The sequence below is a fragment of the Aquarana catesbeiana genome, linkage group LG08 (genome assembly GCF_042186555.1).
Source record: "Aquarana catesbeiana isolate 2022-GZ linkage group LG08, ASM4218655v1, whole genome shotgun sequence".
NCBI classification, from domain to species: domain Eukaryota; kingdom Metazoa; phylum Chordata; class Amphibia; order Anura; family Ranidae; genus Aquarana; species Aquarana catesbeiana.
Window position 1 is genome coordinate 296,464,978 of NC_133331.1, and position 16,202 is coordinate 296,481,179.

At 47.9% G+C, this 16,202-nt stretch overlaps 1 protein-coding gene and 1 long non-coding RNA gene across 2 annotated transcripts in view; one reads left to right on the forward strand and one right to left on the reverse strand.

The window, feature by feature from the left end:
• Positions 1-481: 481 nt before the first annotated feature.
• Positions 482-16,202, forward strand: part of LOC141106830 (uncharacterized) — a 125,065-nt gene continuing 109,344 nt past the window's right edge. Inside the window, exons 1-4 of the mRNA XM_073597759.1 lie at positions 482-647; positions 764-861; positions 951-1,169; positions 1,249-1,455. Of these exons, the coding sequence (XP_073453860.1) occupies positions 563-647; positions 764-861; positions 951-1,169; positions 1,249-1,455 (609 nt within the window). The 5' untranslated portion in view covers positions 482-562. The remainder of the gene's footprint in view (positions 648-763; positions 862-950; positions 1,170-1,248; positions 1,456-16,202) is intronic.
• On the reverse strand, positions 8,529-9,384 carry LOC141105012 (uncharacterized). The gene is made up of 2 exons (XR_012235514.1): positions 8,990-9,384; positions 8,529-8,899 (listed from the first exon to the last, which is right to left on the reverse strand). It is a non-coding gene; the product is annotated as an uncharacterized lncRNA (long non-coding RNA).

Sequence of the window (16,202 nt, forward strand, 5' to 3'; positions counted from 1 at the left end):
TAATAATACACAGACCTGACCGGAGAGGTGAGGAGGATTCTGGGAGGTCACATGACATCGCTCTTATCTCTATTAATAAAACACAGACCTGACCTGAGAGGTGAGGAGGATTCTGGGAGATCACATGACATCACTCTTATCTCTATTAATAAAACACAGACCTGACCGGAGAGGTGAGGAGGATTCTGGGAGGTCACATGACATCACTCTTATCTCTATTAATAAAACACAGACCTGACCGGAGAGGTGAGGAGGATTCTGGGATTCTAACATGATATTCCTATTGGTTCCTCAAAACAGAGATTTCCTCTTGTGAAGTCAGGTGATCATATGACGATCACAGTGCCTCCATGTGACTCCCTAAAACCTGAGAGACACAACATGGAGAAGATTCTAGAAGTCTCCAAGAAGATGATGGAGCTGCTGACAGGAGAGGTGAGGAGGATTCTGGGAATTCTGGGACATTATCCAGTAACAGACAAGGGATGTGTCTGGATGGTGACTGTATCATTGTGTGTGTCAGGTTCCTATAAGGTGTCAGGATGTCACTGTCTATTTCTCCATGGAGGAGTGGGAGTATTTAGAAGGACACAAGGATCTCTACAAGGACGTCATGATGGACAATCAGCCGCCCCTCACATCACCGGGTAAGAGGAGACTTTATTGTAAAGGAGAGAGCAGTACGGAGGGTCCACCTAGATCCCCCATCATCTGATAAACACATAGAGACAATGTATTCAGTCAGTGTGTGTGTTTCCTACAGATGTATCCAGTAATGGGAACCCACCAGAGAGATGTCCCCGTCCTCTGTATTCCCAGGATTCCACACAGGAAGGTCACACCATCCCTCACCATCATCAGGTAGATGAGGAACAATCACTGATAGTATCATTAGGATCTGTACATTATCTGCATTGTTACAATTGATGTCATTTTTATTCTATATTCAGAGTGGAAACCTGAGAGATTCTAAAGTTGAGGTTAAATCAGAAGAAGAGATAAAAGAGGAGGATGATGAGGATGAGGTGATGGAGGAAATACACAAAGATCTGTACCAGGACACCATGGTGGAGTCATCCAGCTACAGAAACCCACCAGAGAGATGTCCCCGTCCTCTGTATTCTGGGGATTCCACACAGGAAGATCACATCATCCCTCACCATCATCAGGTAGATTATTGACCATGATTGGTAGTTGTGATTTATACACAAGGTTGTTTGTTAAAATAATTTCTTATTGTATGTTCAGAGTGGAAACCTTGAGGATAATAATATTATTGTTAAAGAAGAGTATAAAGAGGAGGATGAAGAGTATGGTGTGATGGAGGAGTTTTCAGAAGGACACAAGGATATGATGGAGCCACCTAATACCAGGAACCCACCAGAGAGATGTCCCCGTCCTCTGTATTCCCGGGATTCCACACAGGAAGATCACACCATCCCTCACCATCATCAGGTAGATGAGGAACAATCACTGATAGTATCATTAGGATCTGTACATTATCTGCATTGTTACAATTGATGTCATTTTTATTATATATTTAGAGTGGAAACCTGAGAGATTCTAAAGTTGAGGTTAAAGAAGAGATAAAAGAGGAGGATGATGAGGATGGGGTTATGAAGGAAATACACAAAGATCTGTACCAGGACACCATAGAGGAGTCATCCAGCTACAGAAACCCACCAGAGAGATGTCCCCGTCCTCTGTATTCCCGGGATTCCACACAGGAAGGTCTCACCATCCCTCAATGTTACAAGGTTGGTAGGACAGAGTATCTAGAACAAGATATCTAGAAACAATGTTTTAATTTTTTTAAGTGATCTTTCAATATTAAAACTTATATCTTACAGATGATATTCTCTCTCATTTTCTTGATTTAGAGTGGAGATCCAATCGATATAGAATTTGAGGTTAAATCAGAAGAAGAAGAGAGGTATGTGAGGGATGATCAGCAGTCTATGGAGGAGGATGGAATAACGGGGACATTTATAGAGGAGGACACTCCTACAGAGATCAGCACAGGTGGGTCATTAACACTAAATACATTCCTCCACCCATACTGCTCACTGATTGGTCCAGAGTAGGGCAGGGACTGGGTGATATCAGCCTGTAATCCCCTGGTCACTTTCCTGAGCTGTGTTCCCCGTCCTGTATTCCTGTATTTCTCTCAGATAATCTTCCTTCTCTGTGCTGCAGACACAATTTATGTATCTAGACTGGATTTATGGAGATTCTGGGGATCAGCTGGCAGCAAAATGTTGTTTTACATCATAGGTGTTGCTTGACCTAGGCACCTGGGGTATGTACCTTGGGTCTTCTGCCCCATGCCTGGGTCTAGAAAGATCTCTGAGAGAACAATTCTCCCGGAGTTACTTGCTCTGTTATATGCTCCTGACCCCTGCACTGTATACTCTATGTTGTACATTTTAAAAAATAATAGTGCAGCACTCCTCGTGAACAAACCCTAAAGCAAATACTGGAAACAGACTATAAAAGTGTCTCTCTCATTAAAGTGCCTGATGTGGGCGGAGTCCTGGTTTAGGGGAACCAATCAGCTCATGTCTAGTAATAATCTTTGTATTTCTATTTTAGTAGATGGACGGGAGATGAGGAAAACCTCAGAGGATTGTCTCACTTTGTCTCCAGACTGTAAAGTAGAAGATGAGGACATCACACAGTATAGTCCAGGAGAAAACCCGACTACCTCAAATGTCCATCCGGCACCACACAGTGTAGATGGACCATCGTATTCCTCTTATCCTGAGGAACCTCAGTCTGTGTGGGATGGTGCTGGACCATCGTATTCCTCTTATCCTGAGGAACCTCAGACTGTGCGGGACGGTGCCGGACCATCGTATTCCTCTTATCCTGAGGAACCTCAGACTGTGAAGGACGGTGCCGGACCATCGTATTCCTCTTATCCTGAGGAACCTCAGACTGTGAGGGACGGTGCCGGACCATCGTATTCCTCTTATCCTGAGGAACCTCAGACTGTGCGGGACGGTGCCGGACCATCGTATTCCTCTTATCCTGAGGAATCTCAGACTGTGAGGGACGGTGCCGGACCATCGTATTCCTCTTATCCTGAGGAACCTCAGACTGTGAGGGACGGTGCCGGACCATCATATTCATCTTATCCTGAGGAACCTCAGACTGTGCGGGACGGTGCCGGACCATCGTATTCCTCTTATCCTGAGGAACCTCAGACTGTGAGGGACGGTGCCGGACCATCATATTCATCTTATCCTGAGGAACCTCAGACTGTGCGGGACGGTGCCGGACCATCGTATTCCTCTCATCCTGAGGAACCTCAGACTGTGAGGGACAGTGCCGGACCATCGTATTCTTCTTATCCTGAGGAACCTCAGACTGTGAGGGACGGTGCCGGACCATCGTATTCCTCTTATCCTGAGGAACCTCAGACTGTGAGGGATGGTGCCGTCCTTCCAACAGATAAGAGGTTCTCCTGTACTGAGTGCGGGAAGAGTTTCTATTTTAAATTCAATCTTGATGAGCATATAAGATCTCACGCAGTTGAGAAGCCACATTCCTGTCCTGAGTGCGGGAAATGTTTTTTAAGGAAAGCCAATCTTTCCCAACATCAGAGATCTCACACAGAAGAAAAGCCATTTTCTTGTCCTGAGTGCGGGAAATGTTTTTTAAAGAAATCCCATTTTTACCAACATCAGAAATCTCACACAGAAAAAAAGGCGTATTTTTGTTCCGAGTGCGGGAAATGTTTTTTACAAAAATTAAATCTTGTTGCACATCAAATGACTCACACGGGGGAGAAGCCATTTTCCTGTTCTGAGTGCGGGAAATGTTTTTCATCGAAGGACTATCTTTTTATGCATCAGAAATTGCACACGGGGGAGAAACTGCATTCCTGTTCTAAATGCGGGAAATGTTTTGTAATAAAATCAGCCCTTGTCTCACATCAGAGATTGCACACGGAGGAGAAGCCGTATTCCTGTTCTGAGTGTGGGAAATGTTTTTCATGGAAGACCAATCTTTTTAGTCATCAGAGAATTCACACGGGGGAGAAACCATATTCCTGCTCTGAGTGCGGGAAATGTTTTTCATTTAGGTCCAGTCTTTGCAGACATCAGAGATTGCACACGGGGGAGAAGCCGTACTCCTGTCCTGAGTGCGGGAAATGTTTTTCACAGAAGCACCATCTTTATACACATCAGAGATCTCACACGGGGGAGAAGCCATATTCCTGTCCTGAGTGAGGGAATTGTTCCTCAGTGAAGTCCTGTCTTCCTGTACATCAGGGGTCCCACACCACCCTCGAGGTGTATTAGTGAGTGTGGGAAATGTCTTGTATATGAATGTTGCTGGACATGTGGGGAAGAAGCACACCCTGATATACACCTCAGATATACTCCATGGCTGATCTTCATCATGTAAGAAACAGTTGATAAGGAGATCAGAGATCACCAAAGACATGGATGAAGTGTTGTACCGTGTTGGTCATTGATAGCAGGAGAAAAATATAGTACATTTTGTGGTGTAAACTCTTGCAAGAGGTCTGTTTTCTCAAGTCGTCTTCCAGGACGAAACACGTTAAACCCACCACTTTAAAGGCGGTCCTCTAGGCATTTTAAAATAAAAATGGAGTCATTACCTCTCATTGGCTGAGTACATTTTGTGGTATAGAGACTTAGAGGTCTATTATGAATAAGAAAACAAATAGTTGATGGAATGTGGCACAGGTTTGCCCAGCTGTGACGAATATTGGCCATATTTTATATAACTCAGTAATTTCCTATGATCATTGCCTCCATCTAGCGTCCATAATTCTGAATCACAATATTTTTTACAGATGGAGGAATTTCAAGAAAAATACTTCATTACGGCCACTATATGGAGCTGACAATAATAGGAAATCGCTCTGTTAGTTACAATATGGCCAGAATTGATCACATCTGGGCTCATTCTTGTCACACTCGTCCAACAAATCTTCTGTACATTGATCACTTGGTTCCCGTCATCAGGCATGGTTTCCTACAAATCCCGGAGATATTATACCCATTCACTTATGACTACAATAGACATCGAAGAACATAACCAAGAATATTAAACCAACCACTGATTCAAAACCAAAATACTGAATTTGGACATTAGCGCAATCAATATTTCGTATGTAGGCGCCCGTGACATGGCATTCATGTAGGCGGGGACTCAAAAATGAGGGCGGTAGTTGAAGTGTTTGGAAATGTTTTCCTCTTTATTTTTCACTTAAAGTGGAAGTCCACCCTAACACCTAAATTCTCCCCTGCAATCATTAATGTGAATGAAGTTCAGCTTTATGTCTCAAAATGATAAAATCCCAGATTTTCTCCCTTTTTGATTTGCGGTATCCAGTGCCGTCACATGACTTCAATTCTACTTCCTTCTGAGTCTAAAAGCAGCCAGTGGGTGTGGTCACTGAATTCTAGGGACACCAGGGAGGGGCGCTGTTCCTGTGTAGCCAGTGGGAGTATACAGGATGGGAGGAGATGGTCATAGGTTTCCGCCCAATGTTCCTCTTATCAGTATGGATGTATTGTACATCCCAATCCATGAGAAAAAGAAGAAATAAAAAAAGACCCATCCATACAGGACACAGGGGATTCCATCCACACACGACACAGGGGGGTCCATCCACATGGGACACAGGGGGATCCATCCACACGGGACACAGGGGGATCCATCCACACGGGACACAGGGGGGTCCATCCACACGGGACACAGGAGGGTCCATCTACACAGGACAGGGGGGCATCCACACAGGAAACAGAGGCCCATCCACACGGGACACGGGGGGGCCCATCTACACAGGACATGGGCGTCCAATTCCACTTTCAGGCCCCATTCACATCTAGAGTAGTGGGAGCACACATTTGGTGGCTCGATTTTCCAGTGACACGCATCGGCCAGCCCGTTGATTTCAATGGCCTGCAATACATATTCTGAGGGGCTCTGATCAATCCCCAACTTAGATTGGCAGGGGGCAGGCCTCCTCAAATACTCTGGGTCAGTAGAGCTGGGGAGGAGAGTTTGGGTGGAAGCTGGAGATGGAGTGTTAGGCTGTCGGTGGCCTTGGAGGGAGCGCCCCAGTCGGGGGGGGTGACCTTGGGCCTGGGCTCCAGTGCAGACAGGACCCTCTCAAGACAAATGGAGGTGTCCTGGACAGGTGGCATGGGAGCAAGGAGAGGACAGCAAGAGAACATGGCCGGGCAAGTCTCCAGTAGGAACAACAAGTTGCAGCCAAGAGGGCTGGTGAGTGACACAAAGTCAGGAGGACTAGGAGGCACCCTTGAGAGGACTGGGTGCAAGCAGTCTGAGATGGATGCAGAGCCAGTGGGACTGTGGTGGCACGGGCAGTGGAGAGAGGCAGCTGCAGCCAGGAGGGCTGGTAGGGTCTGAGGTGGTGGTTCTGGGATCAGTAGCCACGTGGGACAGCTAGCACTAGGACTACCAATTTCCCCCACATTAGGTAAACTCCTTCCTGGGTCTTACTGGTTTGTCTGTCCCGTCTGTAAACCAGGAAGTCTCTGTAGTGATCTGAGAAATATAGCCATGAATGAGGTCAGGCCTTGTATTTAAAATCAAAGAAAACTTGTATTGTTCTGCAACATTAATGGTATATTGGTACATTGGGGGGGGGGGGGGGCTGGGTTCTAGAAAAAAAAAAAGTGAACTTATCCTTTAACAACTAGAGTGAGCATCAAGCTGTCATTTATCAGTGATTGTAATACTTTCATCTCAGATGAATAACTTTAGTTTTGCTAGAACTTGGAGGAAATCCTAGTGGTCAGTGTAGTTGTCCCTTACATTGGAGACCAATAGGAGAAGGACTCCCTTATATCAGTGTAGCGAAGTCCCCAGGGCCCCAAAGGCCAAATGGTGACCTCAAGGGTTAGGGAGATTGGACATCCCTCCTTGTAAAGTGGGTTACCAGGCATGGTGGGTGTGATGTAAGAAGAATGATTGGCGCCAGTCACTTTTTCAATGCAAACAAGAGATTTATTGTCTCTTAACAGAACTGGGGGAGAGAGGGTTAGCGCCAGGACACCCTTGAGTAGATGCAATGGTAATTGGCTGACTCTGAGACTTCTATAGGTAGACAGCTATACAGAGGAAGGCCTCCAGCCGGATAACACTTCTGTATAGGTAGGACCGCTGTCTCCTATAACTAATCCTGCAACAGTCACTAAAGGTAGTTGTACATAACTCTTGGTAACACAGAACAGTCCTTTTACTTACCTCTCAGTGTCCCACTGTGGATCTTCACTCACTGAGCTCCCAGTCTCTCACTAGACCCCAGTCATTACCGGATCCCCTGAGGTCTTCAACAGCTATTCCGCTGTATACTCCCCAAGCCGCTATCCTGCTGGGTCCCTGTCCCTGATGCTTTCCCATTTTTTCACCGTCCCCAGTGAGACTGCTCAGGTACTTGCTTCAGCCTACTCACAGTAGTCTCTGGTAACAAGGTGGATGGTCCCTTAGTGCGATAGCTTTCCCTCTACCTCCGACCACGACTGGTTCTCCATCCAGCTGAACCTTCTCAACTCGGTTGGACTCCAATCCTGCAGTCCCAACCCTACGCTGCTTCTCCTGCACCTGGATAGGCCTCAGGCAGCCCAGTAGCCAGGTGATAGGCCTTAGGTTTCTGGCCTTGCAACCCAGGGCTACATAACACATGTCCACCAAAACAGCCATCCAGGTGGCACAGAACCCCGATCACCTGACTCCACCAAAATACATAGGCTCTCCCAGCAGGCCAAGGGGCTTAAAGAAACCCCTGCCCATTGGCTGAGACATCAAGTCCATTCATAATCTGTCCTTGCTATGCCCTTGTCTATCTAATGTCACCAGCTACAATGCCACCTAGTGACAGAAGAGAGAAGTGCAGCAATTCCAGAATTAGGGGGAAATCAGTGGATCTGCTAACAATTAGCCAGGACAATTACCAACTGGCAAACTAAATTGGTTAGCAACCCTGCATAAACACCAGGGTGCTGCATCAGTGTTCAGGGTAATGGCCCCTTACATTGGTGACCAATAGGAGAAGGACCCCTTATATCAGTTATCAGTGTAGAGGTCCCTTACATTGATGACCAATGGGAGAAGGACCCCCTTATATGGTCATCAGTGGGAAGACTTACAGATCATTGATGTCAGTTTTTACTGAGAGACAGAAATTGTTCATTGCTCAAGGAACCTCTAGAAACTTTTGGAGGAACCCTGGCTGAGAAAGGCTGGACTAGGCAGTAATATATTTCTCTCCACCTTGGTGTGAGTGGAGATGACCCCATCTATAAGGATATACAGGACATACACACACAGCACAAGACCGTGCTCACACTACGAGACGTTTCTGGGGGGTGTAATTCCTTTGAGCTCCACAAGGTGGTGATCTCACTTCTACCATAGAGATAGCAAGTCTCTATGGAAGACAGGAAGTGATGTCAGGTACAAGTACATAAAAAGGGAGTTTGGGACTTTAAATGAGGCAATTGACTTGTGGAGGTAGAGTATATAGTAATCGTTTTTTATTTGTAACAATAGTATAAAAGTATTTTCATATATATACATGCACAATGGCATAAACATAATGGATACATATACATTAGCTTGGCAACACAAAAACATAAAAGATAGCAAATGTTAATAAATGTGCTACAAGAGGTTTCATATTGGCAGGCATTGGTAAACCATATGCAAGAGAGCTGCTATAAGATAGGTACACATTGATAATTACATAGTACTCAATGAATTTTGGATGTATAAAAAAAGTATATATGGGCCAGTAAGTAGGTAATAAGCCAGACTTGTCTAAGCACCCCATGGAAACTCGACGCGTTTCATGGCTACATGCCATTCATCAGGAGTTGGGTACAGAAGTAAACTGTAAATATAAATAAATATGTAATGTTAGCAAATATATTCTACCCCTTTAGAGGGAGAAAAGACCTCATGGGGAAAGATCTATACTCACAGGTTGGCTGGAGCACTGTGCTTGGCTGGCATCGAGGAGCATGGGACCCCAAATGTTTGTCTGTTCCGGAGCTGAGGCCAGGACCCCCACCCCAGCCAAGAAAACCTCCACATAGCATGCCCGATTGCTGCAACACATTCCACATGTGTGGGGATGATTGTAAGTGCGGTGTTCTGAAAAAAAATGTGCAAAAATAAGAAAAATATGTGCAAAAACAGTGAAAAAAAGTGAAAAATTGAAAAGTGAAAAAACGTATGGAAGAAAGGAAGTGATGTCAGGTACAGACAGGAAGTTCCGGGTGAGAGGTGAGTCGGGTGGAAGTAGAGAGAAGAGGCAGCAGAGGAGGTAATAAGATCTTATTTTCTATTTACACCCAGTAACCCCCCCGTCATGTTCCGTCCTCTTCCTCCATAGTCACTGTGATGTCTTTTATCTCCAGCAGATGATGTTACACACATATTTAGTGTGAGAACCTAGATTAACCCCTTCAGGGGCAGAACATTCCCCCACTTATATAAATATTTTCATTATCTATTATCATCCTTACCTGTCTAGCCAGAAACCTGTATAGATCAGATGACGACACAAATCAGAATTGAGGAGGACCGGAGTCACATGACTGAGAAGATACTAAACCTCACCCTGGAGATCATCTACCTGCTGACCGGAGAGGTGAGGAGGATTCTGGGAGGTCACATGACATCACTCTTATCTCTATTAATAAAACACAGACCTGACCGGAGAGGTGAGGAGGATTCTGGGAGGTCACATGACATCACTCTTATCTCTATTAATAAAACACAGACCTGACCGGAGAGGTGAGGAGGATTCTGGGAGGTCACATGACATCACTCTTATCTCTATTAATAAAACACAGACCTGACCGGAGAGGTGAGGAGGATTCTGGGATTATAACATGATATTCCTATTGGTTCCTCAATACAGAGATTTCCTCTTGTGAAGTCAGGTGATCATATGACCATCACAGTGCCTCCATGTGACTCCCTAAAACCTGAGAGACACAACATGGAGAAGATTCTAGAAGTCACCAAGAAGATGATGGAGCTGCTGACAGGAGAGGTGAGGAGGATTCTGGGAATTCTGGGACATTATGAAGTAACAGACAAGGGATGTGTCTGGATGGTGACTGTATCATTGTGTATGTCAGGTTCCTATAAGGTGTCAGGATGTCTATTTCTCCATGGAGGAGTGGGAGTATTTAGAAGGACACAAGGATCTCTACAAGGACGTCATGATGGACAATCAGCCGCCCCTCACATCACCGGGTAAGAGGAGACTTTATTGTAAAGGAGAGAGCAGTACGGAGGGTCCACCTAGATCCCCCATCATCTGATAAACACATAGAAACAATGTATTCAGTCAGTGTGTGTGTTTCCTATAGATGGATCCAGTAATGGGAACCCACCAGAGAGATGTCCCCGTCCTCTGTATTCCCGGGATTCCACACAGGAAGGTCACACAATCTCTCACCATCATCAGGTAGATGAGGAACAATCACTGATAGTATCATTAGGATCTGTACATTATCTGCATTGTTACTATTGATGTCATTTGTATTATATATTCAGAGTGGAAACCTGAGAGATCCTAAAGTTGAGGTTAAAGAAGAGGTTAAAGAGGAGGATGATGAGGATGGGGTGATGGAGGAGTTGCAGATTCCCAAAGAACAAAATGATCTGTACCAGGACACCATGGTGGAAACATCCAGCTACAGAAACCCACCAGAGAGATGTCCCCGTCCTCTGTATTCCCGGGATTCCACACAGGAAGATCACATCATCCCTCACTGTTATAAGGTTGGTTGGACGGAGTATCTAGAACATGGACACATGGAGACAATGCTTGGATTTTTTTTTTATATGATCTTACAAAATTAAAGCTTATATTTTAAGATGTTATTTTTCCTCCTTCTCTTGGTTTAGGGTGAAGATCTGATAGATATAAAAGTTGAGGTTAAATCAGAAGAAGAAGAGAGGTATGTGAGGGATGATCAGCAGTCTATGGAGGAGGATGGAATAACGGGGACATTTATAGAGGAGAACACTCCTACAGAGATCAGCACAGGTGGGTCATTAACATTAAATACATTACTCCACCCATACTGCTCACTGATTGGTCCAGAGTAGGGCAGGGACTGGGTGATATCAGCCTGTAATACCCTGGTCACTTTCCTGAGCTGTGTTCCCCGTCCTGTATTCCTGTATTTCTCTCGGATAATCTTCCTTCTCTGTCCTGCAGACACAATTTATGTATCTAGACTGGATTTATGGAGATTCTGGGGTTCAACTGGCAGCAAAACTCTGATTTTTACCATAGTTGTCACAAGATCTAGACACCTGGGGTATGTACCTTGAGTCTTCTGCCCCATACCTGGGTCTAGCGAGATCTCAGACAGAAGAATTCTCCCGGGTTACTTGCTCTGTTGTTTGCTGTCTGTGCCGGGTGGAGGGATATGTCTGTATAGTCTCAGACCCAAGTCACTGAGTGCAATCTCAGGAGATGGGAGGCAGCGGTGTGGGACCTCTGCAACTTGTCTCAGATTGTCAGGGCTGGGCTCCTGCTATTTATGAGCAGCTCTTTTCCTTCAGTGCACAGAGGCTGCTCAGCTGTCGGTTAATTACCAGCCACTCATTGCTTTCACAGTGTCTAACCTGGTTACCATTACCTGCCTCATGAGTCCAGCCTACAGCCAGCCCATTTTGGCTATTTAAACAGCTTTGCTCATTTCCTCCTTACTCTTGTGTGGTCTATGATCTCCAGTGTGTTCCTGTGTATGACTTGGCCTGGCTGACTTCACTTCTAATACCTGTTCCTGATTTTTGTTCCTTTACTACGGTAACTTCTGGTTTCTTGACCCCGGCTTGTCTGATTACCTGCTCTGGCATCCAAACCCTGGATTCAGTTTTTGACCACATTCTTAACTGTGTTTTTTTTGCTATTTTATTAAAGGTGTGACTTTAACTGCATTTTCTGTCTTCGCCTGATTTATGGTTCCTGACATTAAACAAGGGCCATGAATTCAGAAGATGCAGGCAATCCACCTAGTTGTAACATTTTTTTTCCAGATTGGACGAGCAGGACCACCGCATGGATCAGTTTGCCATGGCCTTACAAACGCTCCTGATTCAAACTGCTCATGCGGTTCCTCCCGTAAAACCAATGTTGCAAGCCTTCCTTGCTGCTCCTGTCTGTGGCAGCCACCTCTAATACTACCAATGTAAGAGGTATGACTGGTTTTGCTCCACTTCCTTCAGCGTTTTGGGGGGCGATCCAGCTCAATGCAGAGGGTTTCAAAACCAGGTTGGAATATATTTTGAGTTGCTGCCCCAGGCGTTCCCTATGGACAGAAGCAAAATAGGCTTCGTTATTTATTTGCTTTCTGACAAAGCCTCTATGGGAGACACAAAAACCCGTCATCTGGAATTACCCAGCGTTTGTGGCCTCCTTTTAAAAGGGTACTTGATATTCCCTCTCGCTCCACCTTCTGCTGCCAAAAGCCTCATGTTCATTAAACAGAGTACGAGAACTGTCGCCGACTACGTTATTGAATTTCGTACTCTGGCAGCAGAGGTTGGTTAGAACATTGAGGCCCTCGTGGCTGCTTTATCCTATGGACTCTCTGATGACATTAAAGATGAGATTGCAGCCCGAGATATACAGAGGAATCTTGAGGAGTCTTGTTTGCCATTCTCATTGATACCAGACTGCAAGAGAGACCTTCCTCAGGTACGCTTAGCTCCGAGCTTTGCATTCCCACCCATGCTTCCCTCACCTCCCATGCCTCCCTCACCTCCTGTGCCTCCCTCACCTCCCGTGCCTCCCTCACCTCCTGTGCCTCACTCACCTCCCGTGCTTCCCTCACCTCCCGTGCTTCCCTCACCTCCCGTGCCTCCCTCACCTCCTATGCCTCCCTCACCTCCCTCGCCTCCTGTGCCTCCGCCACCTCCCATGCCTCCCTCACCTCCCGTGCCTCCCTCACCTCCCGTGCCTCCCTCACCTCCCGTGCCTCCCTCACCTCCCGTGCCTTCCTCACCTCCCATGCCTCTCTCACCTCCCGTGCCTCCCTCACCTCTCGTGCCTCTCTCACCTCCCGTGCCTCCCTCACCTCCCGTGCCTCCTTCACCTCCCTCACCTCTCTCACCTCCCTCACCTCCCATGCCTCCCTCACCTCCCGTGCCTCCGTCACCTCCCATGCCTCCCTCACCTCCCATGCCTCTCTCACCTCCCGTGCCTCCCTCACCTCCCGTGCCTCCGTCACCTTCCATGCCTCCCTCACCTCCCATGCCTCTCTCACCTCCCGTGCCTCCCTCACCTCCCGTGCCTCCGTCACCTCCCATGCCTCTCTCACCTACCGTGCCTCCCTCACCTCCGTCACCTCCCATGCCTCCCTCACCTCCCGTGCCTCCGTCACCTCCCATGCCTCTCTCACCTCCCGTGCCTCCCTCACTTCCCATGCCTCCGTCACCTTCCATGCCTCCCTCACCTCCCATGCCTCTCTCACCTCCCTCACCTCCCGTGCCTCCCTCACTTCCCGTGCCTCCGTCACCTCCCATGTCTCCCTCACCTCCTGTGCCTCCCTCACCTCCCGTGCCTCCCTCACCTCCCATGCTTCCCTCACCTCCCGTGCCTCCCTCACCTCCCATGCCTCCCTCACCTCCTGTGCCTCCCTCACCTCCCGTGCTTCCCTCACCTCCCATGCTTCCCTCACCTCCCGTGCCTCCCTCACCTCCCTCGCCTCCTGTGCCTCCGTCACCTCCCATGCCTCCCTCACCTCCCGTGCCTCCCTCACCTCCCGTGCCTCCGTCACCTCCCATGCCTCCCTCACCTCCCGTGCCTCCCTCACCTCCTATGCCTCCCTCACCTCCCTTGCCTCCTGTGCCTCCGTCACCTCCCATGCCTCCCTCACCTCCCGTGCCTCCCTCACCTCCCATGCCTCCGTCACCTCCTATGCCTCCCTCACCTCCCATGCCTCTCTCACCTCCCGTGCCTCCCTCACCTCCCGTGCCTCTCTCACCTCCTGTGCCTCCCTCACCTCCCGTGCCTCCGTCACCTCCCTCACCTCTCTCACCTCCCATGCCTCCCTCACCTCCTGTGCCTCCATCACCTCCCATGCCTCCCTCACCTCCCGTGCCTCCGTCACCTCCCATGCCTCCCTCACCTCCCATGCCTCTCTCACCTCCCGTGCCTCCGTCACCTCCCATGCCTCCCTCACCTCCCGTGCCTCCGTCACCTCCCATGCCTCCCTCACCTCCCATGCCTCCGTCACCTTCCATGCCTCCCTCACCTCCCATGCCTCTCTTACCTCCCTCACCTCCCGTGCCTCCCTCACTTCCCGTGCCTCCGTCACCTCCCATGTCTCCCTCACCTCCTGTGCCTCCCTCACCTCCCATGCCTCCGTCACCTCCCATGTCTCCCTCACCTCCTGTGCCTCCCTCACCTCCCATGCCTCCGTCACCTCCCATGTCTCCCTCACCTCCCGTGCCTCCCTCACTTCCCGTGCCTCCCTCACCTCCCGTGCCTCTCTCACCTCCCGTGCCTCCCTCACTTCCCGTGCCTCCCTCACTTCCCGTGCCTCCCTCACTTCCCGTGCCTCTCTCACCTCCCATGCCTCCGTCACCTCCCATGTCTCCCTCACCTCCCATGCCTCCCTCACCTCCCATGCCTCTCTCACCTCCCATGCCTCCCTCATCTCCTGTGCCTTCCTCACCTCCCTCATCTCCCCTGCCTCCCTCATCTCCCGTGCCTCCCTCACCTCCCATGCCTCCTGGGCCCGAGTCCTCTAGTGAAGTAGAGCCCATGCAGGCGGGGTTTCATACATCTCTCTGCCAAAAAAGAGGGAGAGATTGTGCCTTTACTGTGGCCAAGCAGGTCACTTATTGAAGTTTTTGTCCAACCCATCCAGGAAGTGCCCGTACCTTAACTCCTGTAGAGGACGGACCTTAGGTGGTGTCTTTGCGTTCCCAGCTATCCTGAAGGATAAACCTCTAGTTCCGGTTACTCTCTCCTGGTCTGAGTCTTTTTTTATCGATGCCCAGGCTCTAATCAATTCGGGGGCTGCAGGCTTGTTCGTAGATCGTGCCTTCATGTTGAAGCACTCGGTGCTTCTGCAGTCTCGTGCCTCTCCACAAGCCATTGAGACTATCGATGAGAGACCTTCACAGCCTGCCCATGTGACCCATAAAACCGCTCCATTGACCATGGCTGTAGGGACTCTTCACCATGAGATAATCCAATGCCAAGTCATTTCCTCACGTCATTACCCGGTTGTCATGGGTTATCCTTGGTTACAGAGGCACAATCTTTCTTTCGATTGGCTCAGTGTCGAGGTTCTGTCATGGTCGCCACAATGCACTAATACATGTTTTCAGAAAGTGATTAACCACTTCCTTACCGGGCACTTAAACCCCCCCCCCCCCCCTGCCCAGACCAATTTTCAGCTTTCAGCGCTGACGCACTTTGAACGACAATTGCGCAGTCATACAACACAATACTGTACCCAAATGAAATTTTTATCATTTTTTCCCACAAATAAAGCTTTGTTTTGGTGGTATTTGATCACCTCCTGGGTTTTTATTTTTTGTTAAAAAAAAAAATTAAAAAGACCGAATTTTTTATAAAAAAATACAAAACCGTTTTATATTTTGTTATTGAATTTTGCAAACAGGTAATTTTTCTCCTTCATTGATGTACACTGATGAGGCTGCACTGATGTGCACTGATAAGGCGGCACTGATAGGTGGCAGTGATGGGCACTGATGGGTGATACCCCGACCTTGTCAGGCATGCATACAAGCACATGGGGGCCACACAAACTACTGAGGACCAGTCTGCTGCATCATTTCTTTTTTTTTTTTTAAATTCTTTATTTTCTGACAGTCATATATCACATACCACATGAAACATCTCTTTTAAACATCATATCAACATATACAGCTTCTTTTTATCATAATATAGCTACTTAGCACGTTTTCTTACAAAATAATTCTAAATCTCTTCTGTTCCAAGGGCAAGCATATATTTTTCCCTTTCATTACCCATAGCCCTTATACCCCCCCCCCCCCCCCCCATCCCTCAAAAGGAAAAAAAAAAAAAAAAAAAACCCATCCCTCCAGGGGGGGGAGGGGGACTCCCCTCCTCAGTTCCATTCGATCCTACCTAGCCCCCTTCTCCTGTTCTCTAATTCTGTACTCCA